The 24,983-nt window shown below is 27.4% G+C and overlaps 2 protein-coding genes across 2 annotated transcripts; one reads left to right on the forward strand and one right to left on the reverse strand.

Moving 5' to 3' along the window:
* LOC135931843 (uncharacterized) lies at nt 1–10,058 on the forward strand. Its single transcript, XM_065469151.1, has 8 exons — nt 1–49; nt 219–407; nt 682–762; nt 2,886–2,987; nt 6,794–7,251; nt 8,263–8,583; nt 8,791–8,946; nt 9,783–10,058. Exons 2-8 carry the CDS (start codon nt 309–311, stop codon nt 9,967–9,969), a joined length of 1,404 nt encoding a protein of 467 aa, XP_065325223.1. The 5' UTR covers nt 1–49; nt 219–308; the 3' UTR covers nt 9,970–10,058.
* A 230-nt stretch (nt 10,059–10,288) lies between these two features.
* Nucleotides 10,289–24,817, reverse strand: LOC135932052 (protein-serine O-palmitoleoyltransferase porcupine-like). Its single transcript, XM_065469395.1, has 11 exons — nt 24,689–24,817; nt 24,530–24,649; nt 24,290–24,485; nt 24,201–24,244; nt 23,929–24,161; nt 11,289–11,422; nt 11,121–11,237; nt 10,979–11,079; nt 10,828–10,907; nt 10,626–10,775; nt 10,289–10,583 (listed from the first exon to the last, which is right to left on the reverse strand). Exons 1-11 carry the CDS (start codon nt 24,750–24,752, stop codon nt 10,356–10,358), a joined length of 1,467 nt encoding a protein of 488 aa, XP_065325467.1. The 5' UTR covers nt 24,753–24,817; the 3' UTR covers nt 10,289–10,355.
* Between the last annotated feature and the right edge of the window lie 166 nt (nt 24,818–24,983).

Consider the following 24,983-nt stretch of genomic DNA (forward strand, 5'->3'; position numbering starts at 1 on the left):
TTTTCAGCTGATAATTTTTGATTCACGCCTGGGAAATAAAGAAGGAAAAGTTAAGTTTTTTGCATATAAATATGTTTTATCTAAATAAATTTTATTTAATGTAAAATATGATTCGATAAAATATTAAAAAACATTTTTTGAACATTAATTCTTGATTTTCTTAAGTATATTTTTTACTAATTATGGAATATTAATGTGATTTTTTCAAATTTGTGTAGCAACATGAAAAAATACTATACTATTATCCCAAATATGATGTCGATCATCAAATAAAATATGTTGGCTTGTGTGATGCCTTTATAAAATTTATGAATGCATTTGGAAAACAACAAGACTGTAAATATATTATAACCATGGATTCCACATATGTATATTATCAATTTGAACTTTCACTTTGGGTTACAGTGGTAATAAAAATAAATTTATCATCTAATTAAATATATACTTCTAAAAATTTGTTTTAACAATTAATTCAATAATATGTAGTAAAGATAAACAGTTGAAGATATCAATAATAATATTTTTGGTAATATATTTTTTTTATTTAATCACATATTCACTTCTCTAAATTTTTAATGCATTCCTAAAAAATTGGAAAATATCTTTTTATACTAAGTGTTGTTTTAATTTATTTAATTATCAAAAATTATTAATGATAACAATTTTATTTAAAAATAAAAGATTATCCAAAATGTTCAAAATTGTTTGATCAACAAAGAAGGTATGTTATCACTACTCAAGAAGACTTTATTTGAATTTAAAGTAAAAAATATATATAATTAAGGAAATGTACCAATACCAAGGTAGATACCTTACATTATTAAGCTGCTATTAGCAAATGAATTTTTACTTCCACCTTTAAAATTTCCACACCAGTGATAAAGTGGTTTAAAATATAATAAGGAAACAGTTATCCAATCATCCATTAGATATAATATTTTTCTAATTTTTATTTTATCTTTTTATTATGGTTAATTATTAGATTTTTATTATTTTATTTAATTTATTAATTATATTCAATTTAAATTTACAATCTTTATGATTAATGAAATATTAAGTATTTAATATTATGAAATATTTATAATTGTAATTTGATTATTGTTCCTATTTGTGACAAAAATAAAACTTTACTAATAGTTTTATATTCCTTTCAACCTGGCCTACTTTTGAATCACATATATTTTTTTACTTCTACTACTTGATGATGGCTTGTAATTTATTAATTTAATTATAGATTCTTTGTAGCTTTCTGTATTATATGCTTGACTAACTCGATATTTTGTACACTTAATTTGTTAGTGGATCACGAGGATGACCATTTTTCAAGAGCTTTTGATCAGTATATTAGTGATCTGCATCGGGCCTAATTTCTAATTTTTCAAGCCCAGCCTGGCCCAAATTTTTTTTTAAAAGGTTATGCTGGCCCGGCCCGAACACGAAATTTTTTTAAAAAAAATTTACCGGCCTGGCCTGAATATATGAAATTAATTTTTATAATTACTCAAAATAAAAGACATATGTTATATGGCGTTTAGTTTCAATAAATAAAATCAAATTTTTTTATTTTACATAAAAAATTAAATATAAAATTGATATATTTAGAAAAATTTCCAAAGACCAACCCAACCCGGTCCAAATTTTTTTAAAAAATATTGGGCCCGCCCGGCCCGAACCCGATTATTTTAAGTAAAATTAGGCCCGAAGCCCGGCCCGAAGCTCGTTCGGATTGGACAGGGCCTAACTGCAGATCTCTACAGTAAATCACCTGACATTCTGGGAAATTTCTTAGTGGATACCTATATCTCCAAAAATATTCACAATCTGTGGAAATAATACATGTTGTTAAGTATGTGTACTATCGCCACTATTTTTAAATCACATTATGAATAGAGTGATAAAAAAAATGTTGATAAAGGTCGATAGATGATCTATGCCTTATTTTGGAATCGAAGTAAAATTACAAATTTTAGCTCTGAAAATGTTCTCCTATTTTCTAAAGATACGCATGTTTAATGGTTATGTCAACTCTTCCTTGTGGACTGGAAGGTTGGGATGACAGCGGACGAAGCAGAGTAAGACCAAAACATTTGTAAATAATTGTCTCCATTATATAACAAAGACATACTACCCGTACTATACATCTAATCTGGTTATTTGGGAAAAGGACTAATTTATTAACAAGTTAAGCTTAGAAAAATCGAGTTACTTGGACATATATAAAATTCCGGCAAAATTCAAAAGATCTAATAATTCAGCCAATAAATTACGAACCTTCAAATGGTATTCTTTTTGTTGTTAATAAATTATTTTATTATTAATTTATATAAAATTTTTATCGCCGGCTGCCATATTTGAACCAAAATAAATGTTTTTAAATCATTTAAATAACTATCGAAGGAAAAATAAAATAATTTGTAAATTTTGAGGTTTAATATATATATATATATTATAAACAAAATATTTCTTTACAATAACTAATTATTATGGTACGGGTAAAAATTTAAAGTATCTTGATATTGGTACATCTCGGATTATTTAACCCCATGATTAGGGCTGTTAAAAATCCCGATTCGGGTCGATTTTTAAAAACGGCCGCATAAGATTTTAGCCAAAGAAATATTATGTAACCCTCAAGATTTGGGAAATAGAGCTCCAAACCTTTCTGCCTTCTATGTTAAATTTCCAGTCTTACCTATTTTGATTTTTAAAAATTGACCGTAATTGGGCTACTTAACAACCCTAACTATGATATTTAAATTACTCCATCGAATGTTCTTCACATTTTTAAAAATTTTTTTGACATTTTTGCTAACTATATTAACTAAACATAAACGATCAAATAGTATTTAATATTAATTTATAAACGTATTTTATATAAAATAAAGCTGCTATATGGACCATTCCAGAGGTTATGTTGCCATCCCATTGATACAGAGGGCCAAAATTTTTTAGCGTTCAAATTTCTACTGGAGAACTTTTTCGATAAGGTAACTTCGATATATTTTGAAATGATTACTTTATAAATGGGCCATTCCACGTCAAATCGATCACGATTCGACCGACCCCTTTTAAAATTGTTAAAAATTTCTGGAATTATTTAGAAGGGTAAATAAATGAGAAAGCCGTTTATTTTAGCTCTCTAGCACACATGGTTCTCGAGATATAGGGGCTCATAGGTACAAAAAAGAGCCACTTTGGAATCTGTAAAATTTTTAAAAAGCTTATATCTCAAGAACTATTTATAGTAAAAAGATATATAATATATCATATTGTAGGTAAAAATAATCTCTAAAAGGCTATCAAAAAATAATAAAAATTGGCGCCAATTTGAATCTTTAACTTCCGGTTTATCTATAATGCTTTACCTGTATTTTTAAGCAAAAAAGGGAGTTTGTTTTCGAAATTTTTTTATTGCTTTTTATTTAGACACCTTTTATAAATATATATACGATGTCAAAACTTTGGCGACGCTATCGACTCCAAAAATTTAAAAAAATAATAGATGGCGCTTTATGAAATTACGGATTTTGGTTAAAATTTTGCTGCAAACTTATCAATAAACGGATATTTTCACTTTTTATACTAAAAATATTTTAAATTTCTATTAAATATACTAAATAAATTGAGGGGCAGTGTGGGTAAATGCCCATTAGACACTTAATAATGTAATATATTTCCAATAATAAAATCTTTTGTATAATTTTTTTATTATTCATTCATATTAATAATATAGAAATATAGAAATAGAGATAGACAATCATATTCATTCCATAATTTAAAATTTGTGAAATGTTATATTTAATATTTGCGATTCTGTTGAATTAGAATAAAATTTTGTTTCAATTTTATCCTGAGAAATTGGATAAAAAGCATGAAATTTTTGCGTCCCTGGTATAGTACGGGCTTTGTCGAATCTCTCTTTTAAAATTATTTGTTCTTTCTCATATTCATCTTCCATAATATAGGAGAACTCTATTCCTTAATAAAAAAATTATAATATATATATTAATAAATTATAAATCATATACCTTTTATATTTTCCTTACAATAGGCAAAAAACTCTTTAGGAGAAGTTATTTGTTCTGAAGTAGGTCTTTGTAAACTTGCTCTAGCCACTAAACGCTTGACGGTACCTCCGACCCCGTCACAAGCTGATTTGCCATGAGATGTAGCCCAGAAATGCCACTCAGCTTTTATCTCGAAATCATATTCATGGTGGCAAAGATTGATTAAATTTTTCCGATTTTTATATTGAGCTGCTGCTCCATCTGAAAAATAGAAGAATTTTTTTGGCAGGCATTGAAATTTCTTTGTTAAGTATTGAACTAAATATTTTTGGAATATATGAACCGCAATTGTATTATGAACGAGAGATTCAGATATTATTACGAAACTTAAATGATTTAAATTATTAAGTGACTTGTAATAAATGACAAAAGGATGAATGGTAACTTGAGATTTATTCCAGTGAAACCCCTGTACTTCATCTTGAACCACAAAGGCATAATTTTCAGCAAAATCTGCCTGCACGATATATTCTCCTTCCTTTAAATTAATTTTAAGAGAATTCATGAATATTGTTTGCTGCTTTGTTATGAATGAGTGTAATAGTAAAATATTTAGCTTTTCGAAAAGCGTTTCTAAAAAATTAAAGGTTGATGAAGTGATAGTTAAAAGATCTGTACGATCTGTTGTTACCCATTGCTTGTAGGTAATATATTCGATATCAATTGAATATAATATTTCACTTATCATGGCCTTTAAATTAGAAGATCCAGGGCATTGAGCACAATCACCAAAAAAACATTTTGGTAATGCTGGATTACAAATTATTTTTGGTAATATATCCTTATATGTAATCTTAATTAAATCTTCATTTAAAGTAATTTTGGGCAAACTCAACAGCATTAATTTTGTGTTTTGATGAATGGAGCAAACACATATTGAATGGGTACCACTACTGCCAACAAATACACAATTCTCGGGACGAAGATCACAAAATTTAGAGAATCCAATTTTAATATTTGAATGAATATCTTTAAATTTAAGATATAGCTCTCGTAAATTAATTAAAATTAATCTTTTTTGGACTTGAATCTTTTCACTGTTCTTTATTATGGTTACAAAATCCCTTTTCCCAGGCATCGATCTACTATATTGATCATTGTTATAAAAAGATTTGACAATATCAACGGTGGCGGCATCTATTGTTTTGCCGGGTTTAGGATTAGGTGTTGAAAAAAACCCCTTTTCTTTTATTAAATTTTTAGATTTTATCGCCATATGATATGAAATATTGAATTCTTCTATAATTCTTCTTACTGTCCAATTTGATGGTAATAATGTTAATAATCTATATTTGTTTGTTATCGAAAGCTGTGGGAAATTGATTTTTAAGGTATCGAGAATTTCATCGAATTTTTCATCATTTGATGAAGATAATGGTATAATTTTAGTCGCTAAAACTTTTTTCACGCTAGATATTTTTTTCTTTGGATATTTCTTTTCACGTAAGCGTTTTATTTTAATGGGAGATTCCCCAATTGATTGTAGGGATATATTAATGTTTTCAATTGCCTCTTGATTAACTATATGAGGAGGAGAATCAATATCATTGTCATTATAAGGAAGCTTTGCTAATTTTTGTCGGCATGAAGAGCATATTAGCATATTTAAATTGATTGGTAAATTTTTTTTGGTCATCCAAGGTTGAATCTTTCTTAGATTTTTGCGATAATATGCATGTTTTTGTAAATTAAATGGGTTACAACATCTTGATATTTTAATATTTGGTATATCCATCTTTTATATAGAATAAAATTTTATTTAATTTGAACCTAGAATATGGCTTGTTTAAAATTAATCTGATCGGAAAAAAAATTATATTAAACAGAAAGAGAGATTGTTTTAAACTTTTAATTTTTTAAAATATTATTATCGTAAAATATAATCGATAATATGTCTAATATAAATTCTTTTTTAATGCAGCTGTTATACATTATCGTGCCAAAAAGTCATTCGCTGTTATAGTAGTAAAGCAGAGATCTAAAATATGTAAAAAAATTTAAGGATGGTGGGGGGGGGAGCAGAACTGGAAAATTTTATCGCATTTCTTATAAACTTATAAATATTTTCATTTTTAGAAATAATATTTTTTTAAACATTAGCGCCATCTATTTTTTTTACGATTTTTGATAAAAATGTATATTTTGGAAGAGTCGATAGCGTCGCCAAGGTTTTGACATCATACATATATTTATAAAAGGTGTCTAAATAAAAAGCAATAAAAAAATTTCGAAAACAAACTCCCTTTTTTGCTTAAAAATACAGGTAAAGCATTATAGGTAAACCGGAAGTTAAAGACTCAAATTGGCTTCAATTTTTATTTTATTTTGATAGTCCTTTAGAGATTTTATTTACCTACAATATGATATATTATATTATATTTTACTATAAATAGTTCTTGAGATATAAGCATTTTAAAAATTTTACAGATTCCAAATTGGCTCTTTTTTGTACCTATAAGCCCCTATATCTCAAGAACCAGGTGTGCTAGCGAGCTAAAATAAACGGCTTTCTCTTTTATTTCCCCTTCTAAATAATTCCAGAAATTTTTAACAATTTTAAAAGGGGTCGGTCGAAAATGGGCCTTTTTTGATCGATTTGACATGGAATGGCCCAAATGTAAAACGCCGGATACTAAATTTGAGATAATTTATTAAAAGGACAAGTAAATCAATATATATAATGATTATTGAAATTTTATTAAGTAGTATAATTCGTTATTGTAAAGTTTGCTCAAAACTTATCCAACAATGATTATCGCCACGTTTCGCCCCCACAATTGATGATAGAAAGTTTCAAATACCCCGAGCGAGATAATTCCTATCTCCCTTCTCGCGAACCCATGCAAAGAGACTCCTTCTTGGAACTCCAGTCCGATTTGGCGTCGTTCGAAGCGATTTATCAACTCAAATCGGGTTTGCTTTACACCCTATTTTTCAAGCGTCATAAATCCGTCATTTGGACCAGTTTGGATGAGGGAGAGGAGTTTGGCGCAACAAATAACGAAACAAACATCACTAATACTATCCCTAATTTATCAACGACCGTTTTATTAGATTACCTAAGTCGGGTATCGCAAACAGTTTCGCCTCACCATAATTCTGTCAGCGAAATGCAATATGCCTGTGGCAGTGGAGATAATAGGGATTTCATGGTGGCTAGCAATGATCGAATGTTAAATGGCAGGTGAAAAACTGATTTATTATCTCATTTTAAGAAACCCCTAGCTTATTATTTTTTAATATTAATTTTAAAGTATATCTTGTCAAATATTTAAGAATAAAATAAACTTAAATAGGCATAGGTTGAGTAATTTCTGCTCTCCCTTTAGTTTTTTTTGAAATATAGCTCAACTTTGAAAACAAATCATAAATGAACTCCTTTCTTAATTCTTACTAGCCGATTTTCTCTGGGACGCAGCGGATAGATTAACTCGCTATGATAATTAAATCCAACTCAATTTTCTAAAATGAAATCCTATTAAAATTTGATTCAAACCTATAAAAAGACAAGATTTATGGTATGATAATTTTTTTCTTTCATGTTTAGCCATAAAGGTGACACCCGATTAATTAAATAGCTATTTTTAAAGAAAAATTATGCGCCTATACTTTACGATTTTTGTTTTAAATTTATTTATAGTCCTGTCTATTTTTTTTGCTGGAAAGTCATATCTTGTGAAAAGTAAATTTGCTTTAGACATTGCCTTAAATCAAAAGATTAACTTTAATTCCTACATAAAAAATTTCATTTTCTCTCTCCATTTACTTTATATATATAGAGCCCTGCAAAGCTCGAAATTTTATGCCTAGCTAGGGATTGAATTTTTTTTTACATTTTCAGGCCCGGACCGGATTTTTCAAACCGACCCGGATTTGTATTTTTGATTATCATTCAGTTGGGCTCGAAAATTTTTGAAAATTTGTTAGTAGGATAATTTTGCTAATTGTTACAGAAGGAAAATCGATAAATATGAGCAATGGAATGAATATTAAACGCTCCCATTATATAATTTTTCAACAAATTAATTAAAATATATGCCCGGATTTTTAATTTTTTAAAAACCCGGCCCGGTTTTTCACCCGGATTTTGAAAATAATATTCCGAGCCTGCCGATCTCTGATATTTGTAAAACGCCTATTATTTTTTATAATCGGGATTCTGAAAAATTTAATCTTATTTTTTTTAAAAAAAAAGATTTTTAACTTACGAATCTCTTCCAACGACCTCATCAAATATAGACCTAAATTTACATCCGCGCGCAATGATATCTGATATTTATTTGCATACAAATGAATACGCGGAACCTTACGTATTAATCGCTTATCAAATTTTTTCCTATATCTTCGCCATGATATTCGATAAAAATAAAATCGAGCCTTTCGTGTCGGACCAAACTTCCGACACTTACAAAATATTTTTTGACGAATTACGAATGGAGTTAAATGGGAGAATCGGCAAAAAATATTTACACATTCCTTCTACTAGCGTTGAGTCAACTCCTGAGTTTAATAGCAGGTAATAATGTTTTAAATGCCCATCATTATTTCTTTTGGTAGCTATTTACTGGCTAGGGTCTTTTCAAAATTTTTACTGCCAGAACGATGCTTTCCAACCTTTTCTAAGATTGAATTTTAAAAATTGATAATGGCCCTGGCCTAAACTGTACCAAACATTTTTTTAAATAATTTATTATAAATTTTCTCGATAAATAAAATATTACAGTACAAATAAAGCTCTACAAAATGCCAATTTTATCGTTTTCAATGAAAATTTGTCGACATTCTATAGCAACTTGCCTTTATATACGACCATTCATTCAAATTTATTCTTAAATCTAATCTCAAATTTATTGTCTCGGATGAATACGGACACAGAAAGGTTTTTTTTGTGAATGACGTAAAAAAAACTTATATAGTTAACATATTCATAAACTTATTAAAATTTTTGTTTGTAATTTAGAAAAGCCCAAACCCCATATTACTCATACTACATGAGGCAGTGGGTAAAGAATCAATAATAAAAAATTTTTTAGGCGAAATATATAGGGCCATTTTTTTAAAAAAAATAAATAACCCTGCGTTTTTTGGTTGAAATCAAGTAGTTGAAGTAAAGAATATTTTCTTTTTAAATAAATTATAAGCATTATACTTATGGAGCAAAACCCTAGCTAACATGAGCCTTTACCTCCAAATCTGGGAGATGACAGACTTACGCCAAATGGCTGATTAGCAAGAAATAAAAGCTATATTTTTTCTTATTTTTACGCATTTTCCGAATCGATAAAAAGTTATGAAGATTTAACGAAGTATTTAAAATTAGTATTTTCAGCATTGGATTCACCAAAAAGTAAATTGTTGACCTAAAAATAGTTTTTATTTCCTGCTAATCAGCCCTTTGGAGTAAATCTATCATCTCCCTCCAAATTTACTATCTTCACTAGCCCACACCAGACTTAGGCCTTAAATGTGAAATCTTTTCATTCAAAATAATTTTTCAGTATAGGGTTGTATATCAACACTGGTTGTAAGTAACAATTCAAAGTTATAGTCTGGCTCTTAAGAAATATATTTGAAGGAAAAGGACAGAAATCTAAGTTTACATTTTTTTAGCCCAGATCTCTAGGCTGTCATTTTTACTCATTTGATGTGTCGCTTTTTTTCTTCTCATAGTATAAAATATATGACAAAATTATATACTTATGTTTATAAAACAAGGCTTCCTCCAGGATCGAATATTTTGGTGAAAATCGAAAATGATTCTAAAAAGAATATTTATTGGTTATCAATTAAATCTAAATGGCCTAAACAATACCTCGTAATTTGTCCCGTTTCAAAATCCATAAGCTCCTTAACAGCGTCGGAGTTTGAATGCGAAATCAATAATTTTATAAACCGTTTATGAATTATATGTATATATATATACTTATTATTCCCTTTTGTTTATTAAGTTTATTTATAATAAAATATTGATTTAATTTATAACACAATAATGCTTCTTATTTTATAACGTCTAACCAAACGAAATTAAAGTCGGAAGGGAGTTATAACTCTATGTGTCTGCATAGTTTGGTATGTTATTCACATATTATTCTCTAATATATTCCAAGTTAAATTTTTACTTTTTTTTCAAAAAAAAATAATATATTTTTAAAGCTTAGTTCGCCACAATTCTTTCATAATTAAAAAAATATTGTATAAATTCGAATATTATTTTTTTTTATATACATTGTATATATGAGAATGTCAATTAAATGGTAAATTACAAATGTTATAATAATACTTTAATATTTAAAATAATTTGAGCAAAAAACTCGATAAAAATGTCAACAGTACAATAATCGGACTTAAAAATCCTAATTGACTCCATCTCCTTACCGTAAGCTGCAGCGTAATATTATTGTTAGTTGTATCACTGTCGTCATCTAAGTTTAGTCCAAAGGGAGCGCCTAGATAAGCCAAATGAAAAATCGCTAACAACGCGAATGACGTATTTACAATTTTTACGATCCAGTTTTTCTATAAATGCAAATTTTTTTTAATTAAAATTTTTATATAAACTTTTCCGAAAGTGTGTTGACATGATTCTGGGCATTCCTTAGCTTCTACGCATGCGCTAAATCTTTTGCTCAGTAAACGCCTTAACACGAATTCCACGTATGTATAAAAAGCCAAAGACAGCAAAATGGCCGAGATTCTAAAGTTAAAACCCTAAAATATAAAAAAAACAATAAAATAATTTTAAAATGTAATCAAATTATACGTGTAAGAGTGAACTTATGAGGTAGGTTATTATCAATCCTGCGAATGTGCCCAAATAGAGTTTTGATTGAGCGAATACATCTAAAACAAGAATTATAAATTTCAATTTTTTTAAAATTTAATTTAAAAAAATATATTATCGTTTGTTTTACATTTTTTCAACCAAAAACTCATCGGTATATTCCAAGATTGGCAAACATCCACGAGGGAACGAGGATATTCAATTTCAGAAAAATGCGTGACAGAAGTAACCCTTAATATAATAAATTAGGCAGATCATAAATTTTTTCTAACCCGAGATCTTTTTCAAAATGGTAATTTAACGATAATAAGGAAGTCAGCTGTGAACAATAACTTACAAAATAATGGCCGCTTCTAAAAGAGAGTGCTTGAATATAAGCCGTAACCAATCTGTGTTGGAAAAATAGGAATATTATATATCAAAATTGTCACATTCTTTACTTCCTCTGAATAAAACTTATTGAGGTAGAGTATAATACTATGATCTCCATACAACTAGACATTCCAAAAAATATTGCGCAAAGTATGAAGGACTTAATCAAGTAAAGCCAATATTTTCCATTCTTAATCGTTTCCTATTTTGTTTAAACATTTTTTTAAAAAAATATTAATTTATGCTAATTATAACGTAACTGAATTATCATTATTGTTAATTTTAGAGTAAAAAATCGCTTTCATAAAATAAAGAGAAATATTATGCGTCTTAGGCTGAATTCATGGTGGACGTGACGCTATAAAACAGCTGATCGAGTATATAAATTTTTCTATATTAATATTAGGGATAAGAACATTAAGATATAAAAATGGGTTCGGGTTCATTTGAAGAGCATAAGGTGTAATATTAACTCCACATTAATAATATACGCAAAACTTTTTGAATTTGATTTATTTCTTATTTTACTCGATATATGCCATAAATATAATTTCTATTTTAATTTTTATATTTAATCGAAAAATCATAATATGTTCCAAAATATTTTCTAAAATTCCCGCGCGAATTTGACAAAGGAAGATTAGGCACGTTCCGCTAACCTAAATTAACTATAGAAAATATTTAAATTAAAATTGAATATCTAGAATTGTATTTTATTTTACTTGATTACAAGTTCTCAATATTTATAAGTTATATAATTTATGCTGAAAAAATAATTTAAACAAGTTTTTAATATTGATAAATTTTTTTTGCAATTGTTGAATGGAAAATAATTTTATACTAATGCTTTTGTCCATGTGTTAAAATATTTTACGAGAAATCAGACAATGTAGAGAATAAATTAAACTAAAATATATCGCTAAAATTGTCGAGATGAAAATTTAATTAATTATATTATTTGGTTTGTGAAAAATTGGCTTAAAAAGCCAATCTCTCCTGCAGAGTCGTTAAAGTAGCGTTTTTGGTAGCGATAGCTATTAGCGCGCTACAAAAATATAATGAATGTAACTAGAAACATGAAAATTTAAATATAATATCATAATTTTTATGATTTATTATTTAATTTTGGAATTGAAATTTATATTTACAATTTGTAATTAACTTAAATCATCTGGTGTAAATTATTTAAAATGTAATCGCAAATGGATATCGAAATCGATGTAATTGAGTTAGACAATAATAAAATTAATGGAGTGGAAGATACCCTGGAAGAAAATGCTCTTGATAAGAATAATACACATCTATTTTCAAATTAATGTAGAAAAAAGGTGGCTAATAAATTTATTTGTTTAAAATGTAGAAAAAATATATTCTCAAAAAATCTAGTAGGTATAACCTTAAAGAATACCTTTATTTTTAAATTCTAATAGTATTTTCATTTTGTAAGAATGTTCATGCCAATAGTTTTAAAGAGATAGAAAAACATCTTAATAATTTGGGTATAAGGGATACTACATCCAAAAAGATTAATTCAATTCAAACTAAATTGGTTAATAATAATGCACATACCAATATTTCTCAGAAACTGACTGATAAAGTCATTTTCGATTTTATAATTGATATAGTTCGGTCATATCATTGGATGATAATCCATTATTTACCAGGGTGATTAAAACTTTATCCCCTGGTACCAATTTTTTTCAGATACTAATGATTAAGATAACAAATAACTTTGAAGTGATAAAAGATGTTATGATTGATGATGCTAAAGATCAACGTAATAGGCTCATGGTAAAGCTGAAAAGTCTACAAAGATGCTCTAATTAGGACCAAAAAACGATTTCCACTGATAATTTTTTTGAAATAAAGGATACTAATATAATAGAAAATCCCCTAGACGCGTTTTTTAAATCTAAAAATACTCAAATTAGTATTTTTGATAATTTTCCTTATATTAAAAATATGTATATAGAATTAAATACTGCCTTATAGCTTGCGTTTTTTGAAACGTTTTAAATTTTGAAATAGAATGGACAAAATTAACATCTTAATCGTAAGAATAATTATCATTAAATGATACAATAATATTTTTAGGACATAGAACGATGAAATTACCAAAAGGTTTGCAGAAATGGAACCTGATGAAATAATTTGGAATCAAGAACATCCTGACCATAAAAAAAGTCTCATTGTTATGGAACATTTATCAGTTATTGGTTCCAGGCATAAATATATAAGAATATTAGATATAATAATTTAATTAGCTTAGCTTTGGAATTCCCTGGTTTTGATACCAGTGCAGTGCTCTATATCTTAAGAAGAGATTGAGAAACTTCAAGGATCAATTGAACAAGGATAAAATAGGAAAACCTTTAGGCTCTAAAGGAGGAATTCATGAATATAATATAAATACTAAAAATATATAAATTTCATGCAAAAGACTGTTGCAGATAGAGAAGCATCCAGAAATTTTCATGTGGAACCCTCAAAAACAAAAAAACTTCAGGTACTTAATGAATTTAATAGGTTATTAAATGTTTTGGAAGAAAACTGTGATGTAGTAAAGCTTATTTTTATATAGAATTTATCAATATTTTATATGGACCTTTTATAAAAGCCTTGTAGAGGAGGAGGAAAAATAAAATTCAGAAAATCAACTATTATTTAAAACTGAAGGTTTAAAATTTATACATTATTCAAAGGCAAATAATACTTCACCATTGTCATATATGACAATATATGAGGTGATAAATAGAAAGAAAAAAAAATTGGAAATGGGAAAATGACAGACAGACATTTATTATTTTTAGTTAATTTGAATATTATTTTATATACATGAAAATATTAACCGGTTCATTCCGCTGCTTTCCGGATAGAAGATCAATTAACGGGCTACACAATGGTATAGATTTCGATAATTGATCCTCAAGTCGTTCCGCCAGTCAAAATTTACACTTTCTTTATTTTGATATCTCTCTTTTCTTTAATTTTTTTGACACGTTTGAAGAATTCGGAGGATCAATTAAGACATTAAATATTGGCTTTAACTAAAAAATGATTGCTCGAATTTTAAATTTTGGCAAAATGCCAAAACCTTTCTATTTTGCCTATAACTCACGAACGGTTTATTCCGCTGGTATGCGGTTTAAAGATTCTGGAGGATCAATTAACGCTCTACACTTTGGCATAAATTTCGGTAACTCACTTTTAGAAAAAATTCCGCTAACTTCACGTTTTTAAAACCGTTATAACTCGGTTATGGTTAGTGATACGGATATGCGGTTTGCAGATTATTAATGTACACATTGAATACTACATTATTGCCAAGTTTCAGATCATGATCTTTTTTATTTTCGGTTTTGGCAAAGTGCCAACACTTTTTTATTTTGCCCATAACTCATGAACGGTTCATTCCGCTGCTTTCTAGATAGAAGATCAATTAACGAGCTACACAATGGTATAGGTTTCGTAATTGATCCTCAAATTGTTCCGCTAGCTTCAAAATTTCACACTTTCCTTATTTTGCTTATAACCCATTAACCATTGATTCCGCTGATGTTTGGTTTGAAGATCAATTAGAATCAATTAAGACTCTAAATATTGGCATATGTTTTGTTAATTGATCCTCACATCGTTCCGCCAATTTCACGGACTTGGCCACCAATATTTTAAAAAGGTCAAATACTAAATACTTTAACTGTCAAAACGCTAAATATATTTTAAATGTTAATACTAAATATTAATGTAAAAATTATATTGTTTTTAATTAATGTTTATCAAAGTCAAATATGTTCTTACTTGATACCTTTGTTCTATATATTTTCCTTTTTTTTACAAGAAACCAGAAATGTATGACTGACTTTATTTTTTATTTTTTAACTACTATATATATTTCTACAATAAATAATATAATAATACACTTATAAATAAACAAAACAATTATCTATTTATTATTTTTTTTCTAATATTATATATTTTTTCTTTCTCCTTTTTTTCCCCTATAATATTACAATAAATAACAATTATCAATTTATTTTTTTTATAACTAATATTTTTCCATCAATATTTCATCTAATAATAAATACAATTATCGATTTGTTTCTCTTTGCTATAACTAATATATATCCACTAAATATTTTTTCTCCCCACTACGACACGCCATCCCCTATATGATCATTCCTCCGCCCCCTCCAGATCAGGGCCTAATACTAACTCTAATTCTGCATCACCCACTTGGCACTGAAGCCATAATTCCTCTTGCCTTGCCTTTGCCGCCGCCACCATTCCTGATACCTCTTACCTTGTCTCCGCCGCCACCATTCCTGATTCCTATTGCTTTGTCTCCGCCGTCACGCTTTGACTTTCTTAACCTTTGCGTTACATATTTTTCTTTAGAAATTAAAGGGAGTTTTTGTATTAAAATAATCAAGTAAAGTGGGAGGTTTGGAGGAAAAGAGAGGAGTATGGGGGGGGGGGGGGTCTAAAAATAATTGTGAGAAATTCCTGTCGAATAAAATAAGGTATGGGGGTCATGGGCATTAAATGAATTATTACAAGTGATATTACATAAGTAAGCTAGTTTAGAAATAAAATATGGACTGTGTTACTGGACCAGGGAGATAAGGAAATCGGGGTGGGAATGTAATATATATATATGTCCACGTACCAATAATTAAGGAATAGGGCATGCAGCATCTGTGGATATTTAGGGATTTCGAGGTGTACGTTACGGTGAGGCCCAATAGAAGACCGGACTGTTGGGAGAGAATAGGGATATTCGGGCAGGAAGCGTCGTGGCGTGTAGAAAGACGGAGATGCTACGGTTGTCGCAGGGAGGGGGCACCTCGCTAACCAGTGGTCTCATTTGGCTGGAGTGGGGCAAACGTGGGAGCAGGCAGTCTGGGAGAATGAGCAAGTAGGCGACAGCTTGCAGACGACGGGTGAGATACCAAGACGGGTAGGGGAAATCAAGTGGCCTAAAGAAGAGCGAGGCGTTGGAGAATGAGATGCGGAGACAAGGCAAGAGGAATCAGGAATGGTGGCGGCGGAGACAAGGCAAGAGGTATCAGGAATGGTGGCGGCGGAGGCAAGGCAAGAGGAATCAAGAATGGTGGAAAAATATTTGACACCCGAGTTCATGGATTGGCTTCAGTGCCAAGTGAGTGATGCAGAATTAGAGTTAAAATTAGGCCCCGATCTAGAGGGGGCGGAGGAATGATTACTTAGGGGATGGTGTGTCGTAGTGGGGAGAAAAAATATTTAATGGATATATTAGTTATAGCAAAGAGAAACAAATCGATAATTGTATTTATTATTAGATGAAATATTGATAGAAAAATATTAGTTATAAAAAAAATAAATCGATAATTGTTATTTATTGTAATATTGTAGGAAAAAAAAGAGAAAGAAAAAATATATAATATTAGAAAAAAATAAATAGATAATTGTTTTGTTTATTTATAAGTGTATTATTATATTATTTATTGTAGAAATATATATAGTAGTAAAAAAAAGAAAAAATAAAGTCAGTCATACATTTCTGGTTTCTTGTAAAAAAAATATATAGAACAAAGGTATCAAGTGAGAACATATTTGACTTTGAAAAACATTAATTATAAACAGTATAATTTTTACATTAATATTTAGTATTAAGAGCCTTAGTACTATCTACCATTAGTAGTATCTTCCTTTTTTTTTAGAAAAATGACAACATACCTTAGAAGTACTACCTATGAATATATACATAGGGAGTTTACGTTAATTATGGATTAATATGTTTGTTGTAACCTTATATATTTTTTTTTATGTTTATTTATTGGGATTATTGATTTAATTTTAAAATGTTGTCGAAAATATTAAATATATATTTTATTTTGTGTTGTAGAAAAATAATAATCAATATTCGGATTTATATATATAAAAAAATTATATTCGTTTTTTTTAAAAATTTATAATAAAAAAAATTATCATGTTATTTATCTTAATTTTAAGTTATCTCAGTTTAACAGTCGCAACAATATGTTAGTTTACCTTATTATCAGATTATCAGTTTTTAAATTATTTCAGTTTAGCAGTCGCAACAATGTTGATTTCAATTTGCTTATAAAAATAAACAAATTTGAATATTGATATAAAGTTAGAACTATTATTAAATGTCAATAATAGCTCAAAAATTTAATCAGCAAAGACGATTCGATAGTAACGATCAGGGATCCAAACCGAACCTGAACCGTTAAAAACCGGTATTTTTTATCAAACCTGAACCTAACCTAAACCGCTAAAAAATTTCTAGCCGAACCTGAACCGAACCGCTAAAATAACTCTGAACCGGTTCGAATCTCGCGATTTTATGCTGCTAAAATAATGTGTAAGTTATTACTAGTATATTGCAAAATATTTTAATTATATTCGAATTGTTTTAAAGATTTTTATCAATCACATTTGATTGATAAGTGTCAGTCATAATCTTTATGAACTTTAGTACATTGCCATTTTACAATATTTTTTAAATTTTTTAAGCTTATAAATTATAATGCCTAGAGCAAAATTAAACCCCATATACAATTATTTTATTTATAATATTATTAATGACACATCAAAATGTAATATTACTGATTATCAAATAAATATGAAAGGTAATCATGGCGCAAATTTGGAGCGTCACATAAAAAGAAACCACCCTATAGAATTCAATAAAATTAAAATATCACAACAACAAATTCCTAATAAAATAAAAAGGCTTAAGATGCCATCAAACCAACAGACAATAGAAGAAGTATTTAAAGAACAAACTACTATATCAGTAAAGCTAAATAAAAAAAATAATAATTGATGCTTTTACTGAGCTGGTAACTTTTAATGGTAGACCATTCACCACATTAATCGATGATAGTGGCTTTAGAAAAATTCTGGATCCTATATTAGAAGGTTAGGTAATAATAAAATTAATTCCCAAAATATTCAATCGAATGTTGCAGAATTAGCCTTAGATATTCGGCAAAATATAATCAACGAAATAAATGGTAAATTATTATCTCTAAAAATTGACTGTGTTACTCGTCTAGACAGGTCCATTATTGGGATTAATCTTCAGTACATTCAAAAAGCAAAAATTGTTATGAGAACACTGGCAATAAAAGAAATTAACGATATCCAAAATAATAAAATAATAATAAGAAATAATAATATTTAATCCGCAAGGTGGCGTTTATTGTTTTTAAAATATATTTAATTTAATTTAACAAATTTTCATGAATGATTAAAGTGAATTTTTTTTTAATTCTCCAAAAGTTACTCATAAGATTTTAAATGTGTTTCTTGCTTAATCAATGTTATTAAACGACTCAATTTTGCCGATTTTTAAAAAGGAGAAATTAATATTTTATGAAAAATACGTTCATAATTTTGCCAATAGATATTCAGCTGTGGGCAAAATCTCCAAGCTTATGTAATTTATTTGGCAATCTTGAATTCTTTGTTTTAAACGACAAGTCGTTTAACGCTGAATGTGATTCGTTAGATATTCTTAAATTTTTTCATTGTCGCGGAACAAAAATAATATCAAATTGATTTTTCATTTAATATTTAAAAATAAATTGAATTTTGACTCTTTATTAAGTTATTATTATTATGAAATTATGAACGTGCAAAATAATATAATTATATATAAAGTTTCAAATAACCATAAAAAATGAAAATGTACAATTTTCTTGAAAATATCGTCTGTGATGCTAAATAGCTCCGTTTGAGATTTTTAAAAAAGGCAAACTCAATATCTTAACCAGAAAAATATCGCCTAAGCCACGAGTTTCGCTAATGGATGTCTAAATCTTTGTGCTATCTATGAGCAAAATCTTCAGACTTGCGTAATACTTTTCTGCAAAAAATACCAAGTTAGCTTTTTAAAATTCGACTCAAGTAGGGGGGATTTTGCATTACTAGTCCCGATCCGACATTTTATTAAAGCGAAATATCAGTCAACCAAGCCGAAAACTATATAATTTTTATATCTAAAATTTTATATAAATGCCACTAGAGCTTATTTATTTTTAAGCTTAATGAATAAATCATGAAGAAAAAATTCGTTTTTTTCCAAAAGTGTTTCAATTTTTTAAAAGCCCAATCTATGATCATTAACATAACATCAATTGCTTGGAGTTCCTGTAGGTAAAAACGATATTGACATATAATAGTTTCTCCGACGCTCGATATGGACTAGTAATGCAAAATCACTTAATTTGAGCCAATTTTTATAATCGGCTAAGTCAATATTTTAGCCAGAAAAATATTGCAACCTCTAGAAATAGATCTTTGTGTCGCCTATGAGCAAAATTTTCATGTTTGCGTAATATTTTTCTGAATATAATAATGAGTTAGCCATTTTTAAAAATCTAATCAAATGGAACTATTTTGCATAATAACATGGGCACACTACCAACATTTAAAGACTGAAAAAATTTATTAAAACATAAGAATCAGGTATTATTATTGTTACATTATATCATTACACAATATTTCAACATTTACTAATATTCTACAGGCAAAGGAACTATGTATCACCTCGCCACTTTACTTATCTTCTTTTACTATTCTAGCTGACTACAGGGTGGAACCGTACATACTAATAAAATGGGTAGACATCATGTCATGGGATATATTAGTGAAAATGAATTGATACACGCTTCAATTCGGTGATGAAATTGAACGAAGTACAATATCTGGAGGGATAATGAATGAATTAATTTCTAAATAAAATAGACTCAATGGATAAATTTATAAATATACAGAAATTTGCAAACAATTTTTTTTTATTTTAAATTTTGACTCAAATATGTTTAATATTGAATAGATTGATAAATTTGTAACTCAAAAAATTTCATACAAACGATATAAAATGCGATAATGCTCGTCGCGTTATTCTTAAAACAGTTTTTATCTTTAAAAATCCCGCAAACTGATAATATAGAGCAAGTCTAGCTAGAGCTAAGGTGTATAAATTTTATATATATTTTTTTATATTCTATATTAGAAAAATAATTTTTTTTGAGAGGCAGACAATTCAAGGACAAAATAGCATTTCCCCTCTATCTTATTTTTAAATAATTAATTTATTAGTCTCATATAGACCTTTAGCCAGCCGAAAACGCCGTAGTTTTATGAAAATCACGCCGGCGCATAAATTAAAAAAAATAAAATAATTTTCGTAATTTATTTTTAAACATTGTAATGTCATCAGAGAAAATTACTAAATACAAAAGATATACATTAAATATTCAGGATCTTGATAGTAATTGATCCATATCCAGTTACCCGTTTTCAAATTGTGGATTCCAATGATGATAATAAAATGTCATTCTTAAAATTAAATGTCCCCCGACCAGATAGCATAGTATATTATTTATGCTCAAAAGCATAAATGGGGCTAATAAAAAATATAATTAATAATGTTTTGAAATAAATTGGAAAGATCTCAAAATTTCAAACTATGAGTTACTTTTACTTTCGAAATATAAAGAAATAGTTGAATTTTTATGGCTATGATTTTTTTGGGCAGTAAATTAATCAAAATGGACAGTATTTTTTTTATCAAGAAATTAATCTTATGGGCTTATTATGCAATTCCTGTTAATAATTTTTATAACAAAATATTTAATTAAATACATGTTATTGTACAACAAGATCCTTTTAAGTAATATGAAAGTATCACCTTTTTTTTTATAAGTTATCAAGAATATTTTATGAAAATTAACATATCAAATATATAAAATAACAAAAATTAGATCCTAAGAATTGATTTGTTACCAAAAACCAAATTAAAGTCATAGTGAATGGCTCTTGCAGCATCTGATATTAATACTTCCATTTTAACACAATGTCGAGATATCTGTTTTACACCATTAAGTAGAAATTTATAAACAAATTCATAATCTTTAATTTTCATTACAACACACTCCAATTAAATAATGGAAATGAACCCATTCCACCTTATGCAATAAGTGGCATCCATGTGTAATTAGACTGTCTAGGTTGAGGAATATTTTTATAGATATAGAAAATCGAAATTTAGCATTTATTGATATTAATAATTTTTCAATAAGCCATTTTTCCAATTCCCCTTATATATTTGATGGTCTATATTTTTTTGTTTTTAATCTCATCAAAAAAATACTTATTTGATTTATTGAAGGTAATATTATTATTTTTTTTTGTAAATTTTCCATAATTTAGGTTAGGCCCATTTTAAATAAATATCTCTAATTGTACATCACTAGGCATTTTGAGAATTTTAGTTTCGGTAAGTTGAGTATAATAATCATAATTTTTGATGATCTTTTCCTTAAACCAGCAATATCTTTGATTTTTCATATTTCCATCCTTACTATTACCAGGTTCTTTCTGAACACATCAATTGGTTTCATTAAATCCATTTTTAAAAGTTTTAGCTTAGAAAAATAAGAACTACCCACGTAAATATAAAAACTGTAAAATTATTTATTAACTGACCAAAAATTTAAAATACCTGCCAAATTATTTTAAAACTATCTATTTATTTTAAATAAAGCCCAAATCAATAAAAAAAAACTTGAAAATTAAATATTAACTGTCCAAAAAAAAATACCTACCAAATATTTTTTCTACTGCCTATTTTGATTTATTTTACTGAATAATTTGTGGCCAATTTTTATCTTCATATAAACGACTTACATTGAACTTTCCATTACTTTTCAGATGTGAAATAGAAAGGCATTTTTAAATGATATCTCGATAATTATTTCACTTCTAAGAATTATATTTAAAAAAAACTTGCCTTAAAATTTTTTGTTTGCGATCTGTAAGTAATAGTATTTTAATTAATTAATTTTGCTTTTTATTTCAAAAATTATCTAGGTGATGGCTTCCCTTCTAAGCCTAAAATTTCAAAAATTAAAAATTGTGACAAAATATCTAATCAAGCAAAATAGCACATCGTTGGAATTTATTATTAAACATCTTATACATATAGAGTATAACAATATTAGATTAGTATAAATTTAGAGATCGAAAACCAATAGGATATATCTATACCAAATTATTTGATAAGGTTAGCAAATAAACATTCTACATAAGCATAAATTAATATTCAACTTTTAATGACTTAGACAATAATGCTGTATTCTTCATAAAAAACGCCATTTACAAGATAAGCATGTTCTAAATTTTTGGAGAGAAAAGATGATAGAACTTCTGAATTTTTCTAAAATAGTAAAAAAAAAATTATGTGCTCCGGCAGCTAGCAGCGCATTAAATAGGCCTTTTCTATTCCAGGTTTAAATTCATTCAAGGAGATCATTCTTCTGTCGGACAAATTATAAATTTATCATTATACATGAATAACTATAAAATTACAAAATTGAGTTTGAATTTATAATTAATTTTTTCTTCACTAAAGCTCTATAAATGCCGGTATTTCTGCATATATTTTATTTTTAATTTGATTTTAAAAAAGCAATTATATATTTTTTTTATAACCACCCATGTTGATGGCGACTAAAAATACGGAGCGGCACCCATAGTTCCGTCGGCACACAGTTATAACTTATATAATATACCTTATAGAACACATTTGTACAAATTCAATATATTTTTATTTAATAATTTAGTCATCGATATATATATAAATTCCTCATTTATCTTAGGGTCTCATTTATAGCAAACGCGTTATCTTCGGCATTGCAATATTTAAGGCAGCGTTATTAAATAAAGCCAATAAATAGGTATAAATGTATAAATATGGAGCTATAATAAAATTTATAAAATGTTGCTACATTGATAAAAAAATGTGCGATATTATTATAAAAATAATAGTGAATACGATTATCTCTATTTTAGCTTTATCTTGAATTAGTTTTTTAAACTGAATCAGTTGTAATAACGCAATGCTTGAAGATAACGTGTTTGCTATATTAGTGAAATCTTTTTTATGTGAAATAAATAAGGATATATTATTTTTTATGATCAAATCAATTCTAAAATTAGTCCATAGTTAAATCATTTTCTCAATTACATTTAATAGAATAAAAAAAATATATTATCAATAATGGTCTTATATTGTATGATAGTGATAACGTTTTTATGCAAAAATAGATGCTCAATCTTGTTTAACATTTGCCTGGTGTCTCAGTGGTATTAAATTATGTGAGGGGGGGGGGTAGATGGCTTTAAGGGAGGGGGGGGTGTTTAAGATTTAATCAAATTAATTTAAATCTATGATTCCTTTTTGCTTGTATTTTAAATCAATATTAATTTTGATTTCAAATAAAAATTTAGTAATACCTCATTTTACTATGCAAATAAATTTTATTATTATAAAAATGATTTTATATTCTCTCTCTCTCTCTTTCTCTTTTTCTTTCTTTTTATTTTATAAATCAATTTAAAAAAATGATAATAATTTTTGCCAGTTTGTGGTATTCTTATATATAAAGCAGAATAGATTTCCATAGTTATAAATTAGTGTCATTAAACTGGTCAATTTAGCATTTATATTTTAGCCAAAATATTATTAAGCCTCAAGATTTTGTTAATAGATTTCCAAACCTCTCTGCCATCTATGAGCAATATTTCAAATCTTTATTTTTTTGCTAAAATTTTTAATTAGCTGTTTTTAAAAATCAAGTCATTTAATAAAACTATTTTCTGTTAATTAATATAATTTTTTTTATAAAATACTTTATAATTCAAATTGCTGTGCGAAGAATTTTCAAAATGTTTGAATGAAATCCATGGTCCAAATATTATTGTTCCAGGATCAAAAAGATATTCTAATAATTCTAATTGTTTTTGCCAACTCCAACTTTTGTTTAATTGATATTTTTCATAAATATTAACTTTTTGGATATTTTTTGTCATACTTTGATCAAAAGAAATAGATATAATTTTCATAATTATGATCATCAATGACCCTTATAAATTATAAGTTAAATTATAATATTCTAAATTACCTCTTATTTTATCCCATGTATCTGTACTAAGCACAATAAATTGCCTTAATATTAATCAATAAATGGAAATTAATATATAGAAAAAATACCCAAATGAACATAAAAGAATTGCAGCTTCACACATGAACAGGATATCATTCCACTTATTTCCATGATTAATTAACGATATGGAGAATATGGAAAAGATAAATACAAGTAGGTATACACAATCCAAAGCAAAATAATAATGTAGAATATAGATTCCTAAGAATATAATCACTGATTTTTTAATATAAAAATTAATGTCTATAATAAATTCTAACATTATATAAATATAGATATAGTTCAACCTAATGATTTAACAATACCAGTTATAATACAAACGGTTAAATAAATTAGGATTTTATCATATATTTGATAATAAGAAGATCTGAGGCAGTTCTTGGTTATATTAAAAAGCGTCTCATCACCTAAATAAATAAAGCTATATTAATCTAGCATATAAATACCGTTATAAAATTCATATTCATCATAATTAGCCTGAGAATATGTTCCTACAGCATCCTCAACCATGCTACCTTATTTCACATGTTTTTTAAAACGAGATTACCAAATAATCCTCTGAAAAACAATGTTTCTATTTAAAGCTTAATTTTTTTTTTTAAATAATGTAGAATTTATAGCAAGTATATTTCGAATAAAATTAAAAATAGATCGATATTACGGTTAGTGTGTTTGCAAAATGCCATATTAGTTTATAGAATTTTATCAAAACAAATAATCAAAAAAAAAGGTAAGGAGGTA

The sequence above is a fragment of the Gordionus sp. m RMFG-2023 genome, chromosome 1 (genome assembly GCF_954871325.1).
Source record: "Gordionus sp. m RMFG-2023 chromosome 1, tfGorSpeb1-WG-v2, whole genome shotgun sequence".
NCBI classification, from domain to species: Eukaryota; Metazoa; Nematomorpha; class Gordioida; order Chordodea; family Parachordodidae; genus Gordionus; species Gordionus sp. m RMFG-2023.

Bases quoted from the DNA above. Each gene is read 5' to 3' on its own strand.
- LOC135931843 (XM_065469151.1), top strand. From the start codon at position 309: ATGAATGCATTTGGAAAACAACAAGACTGTAAATATATTATAACCATG. The intron at 408-681 runs GTAATAAAAATA...TAAAAATAAAAG, and splicing joins TTTCACTTTGGGTTACAGTG to ATTATCCAAAATGTTCAAAA. The intron at 7,252-8,262 runs GTGAAAAACTGA...TTAAAAAAAAAG, and splicing joins GATCGAATGTTAAATGGCAG to ATTTTTAACTTACGAATCTC.
- LOC135932052 (XM_065469395.1), bottom strand. From the start codon at position 24,752: ATGGTTGAGGATGCTGTAGGAACATATTCTCAGGCTAATTATGATGAA. The intron at 24,650-24,688 runs GTATTTATATGC...TTATTTATTTAG, and splicing joins TGAATATGAATTTTATAACG to GTGATGAGACGCTTTTTAAT. The intron at 11,080-11,120 runs GTTAGAAAAAAT...TATTATATTAAG, and splicing joins CATTTTGAAAAAGATCTCGG to GGTTACTTCTGTCACGCATT.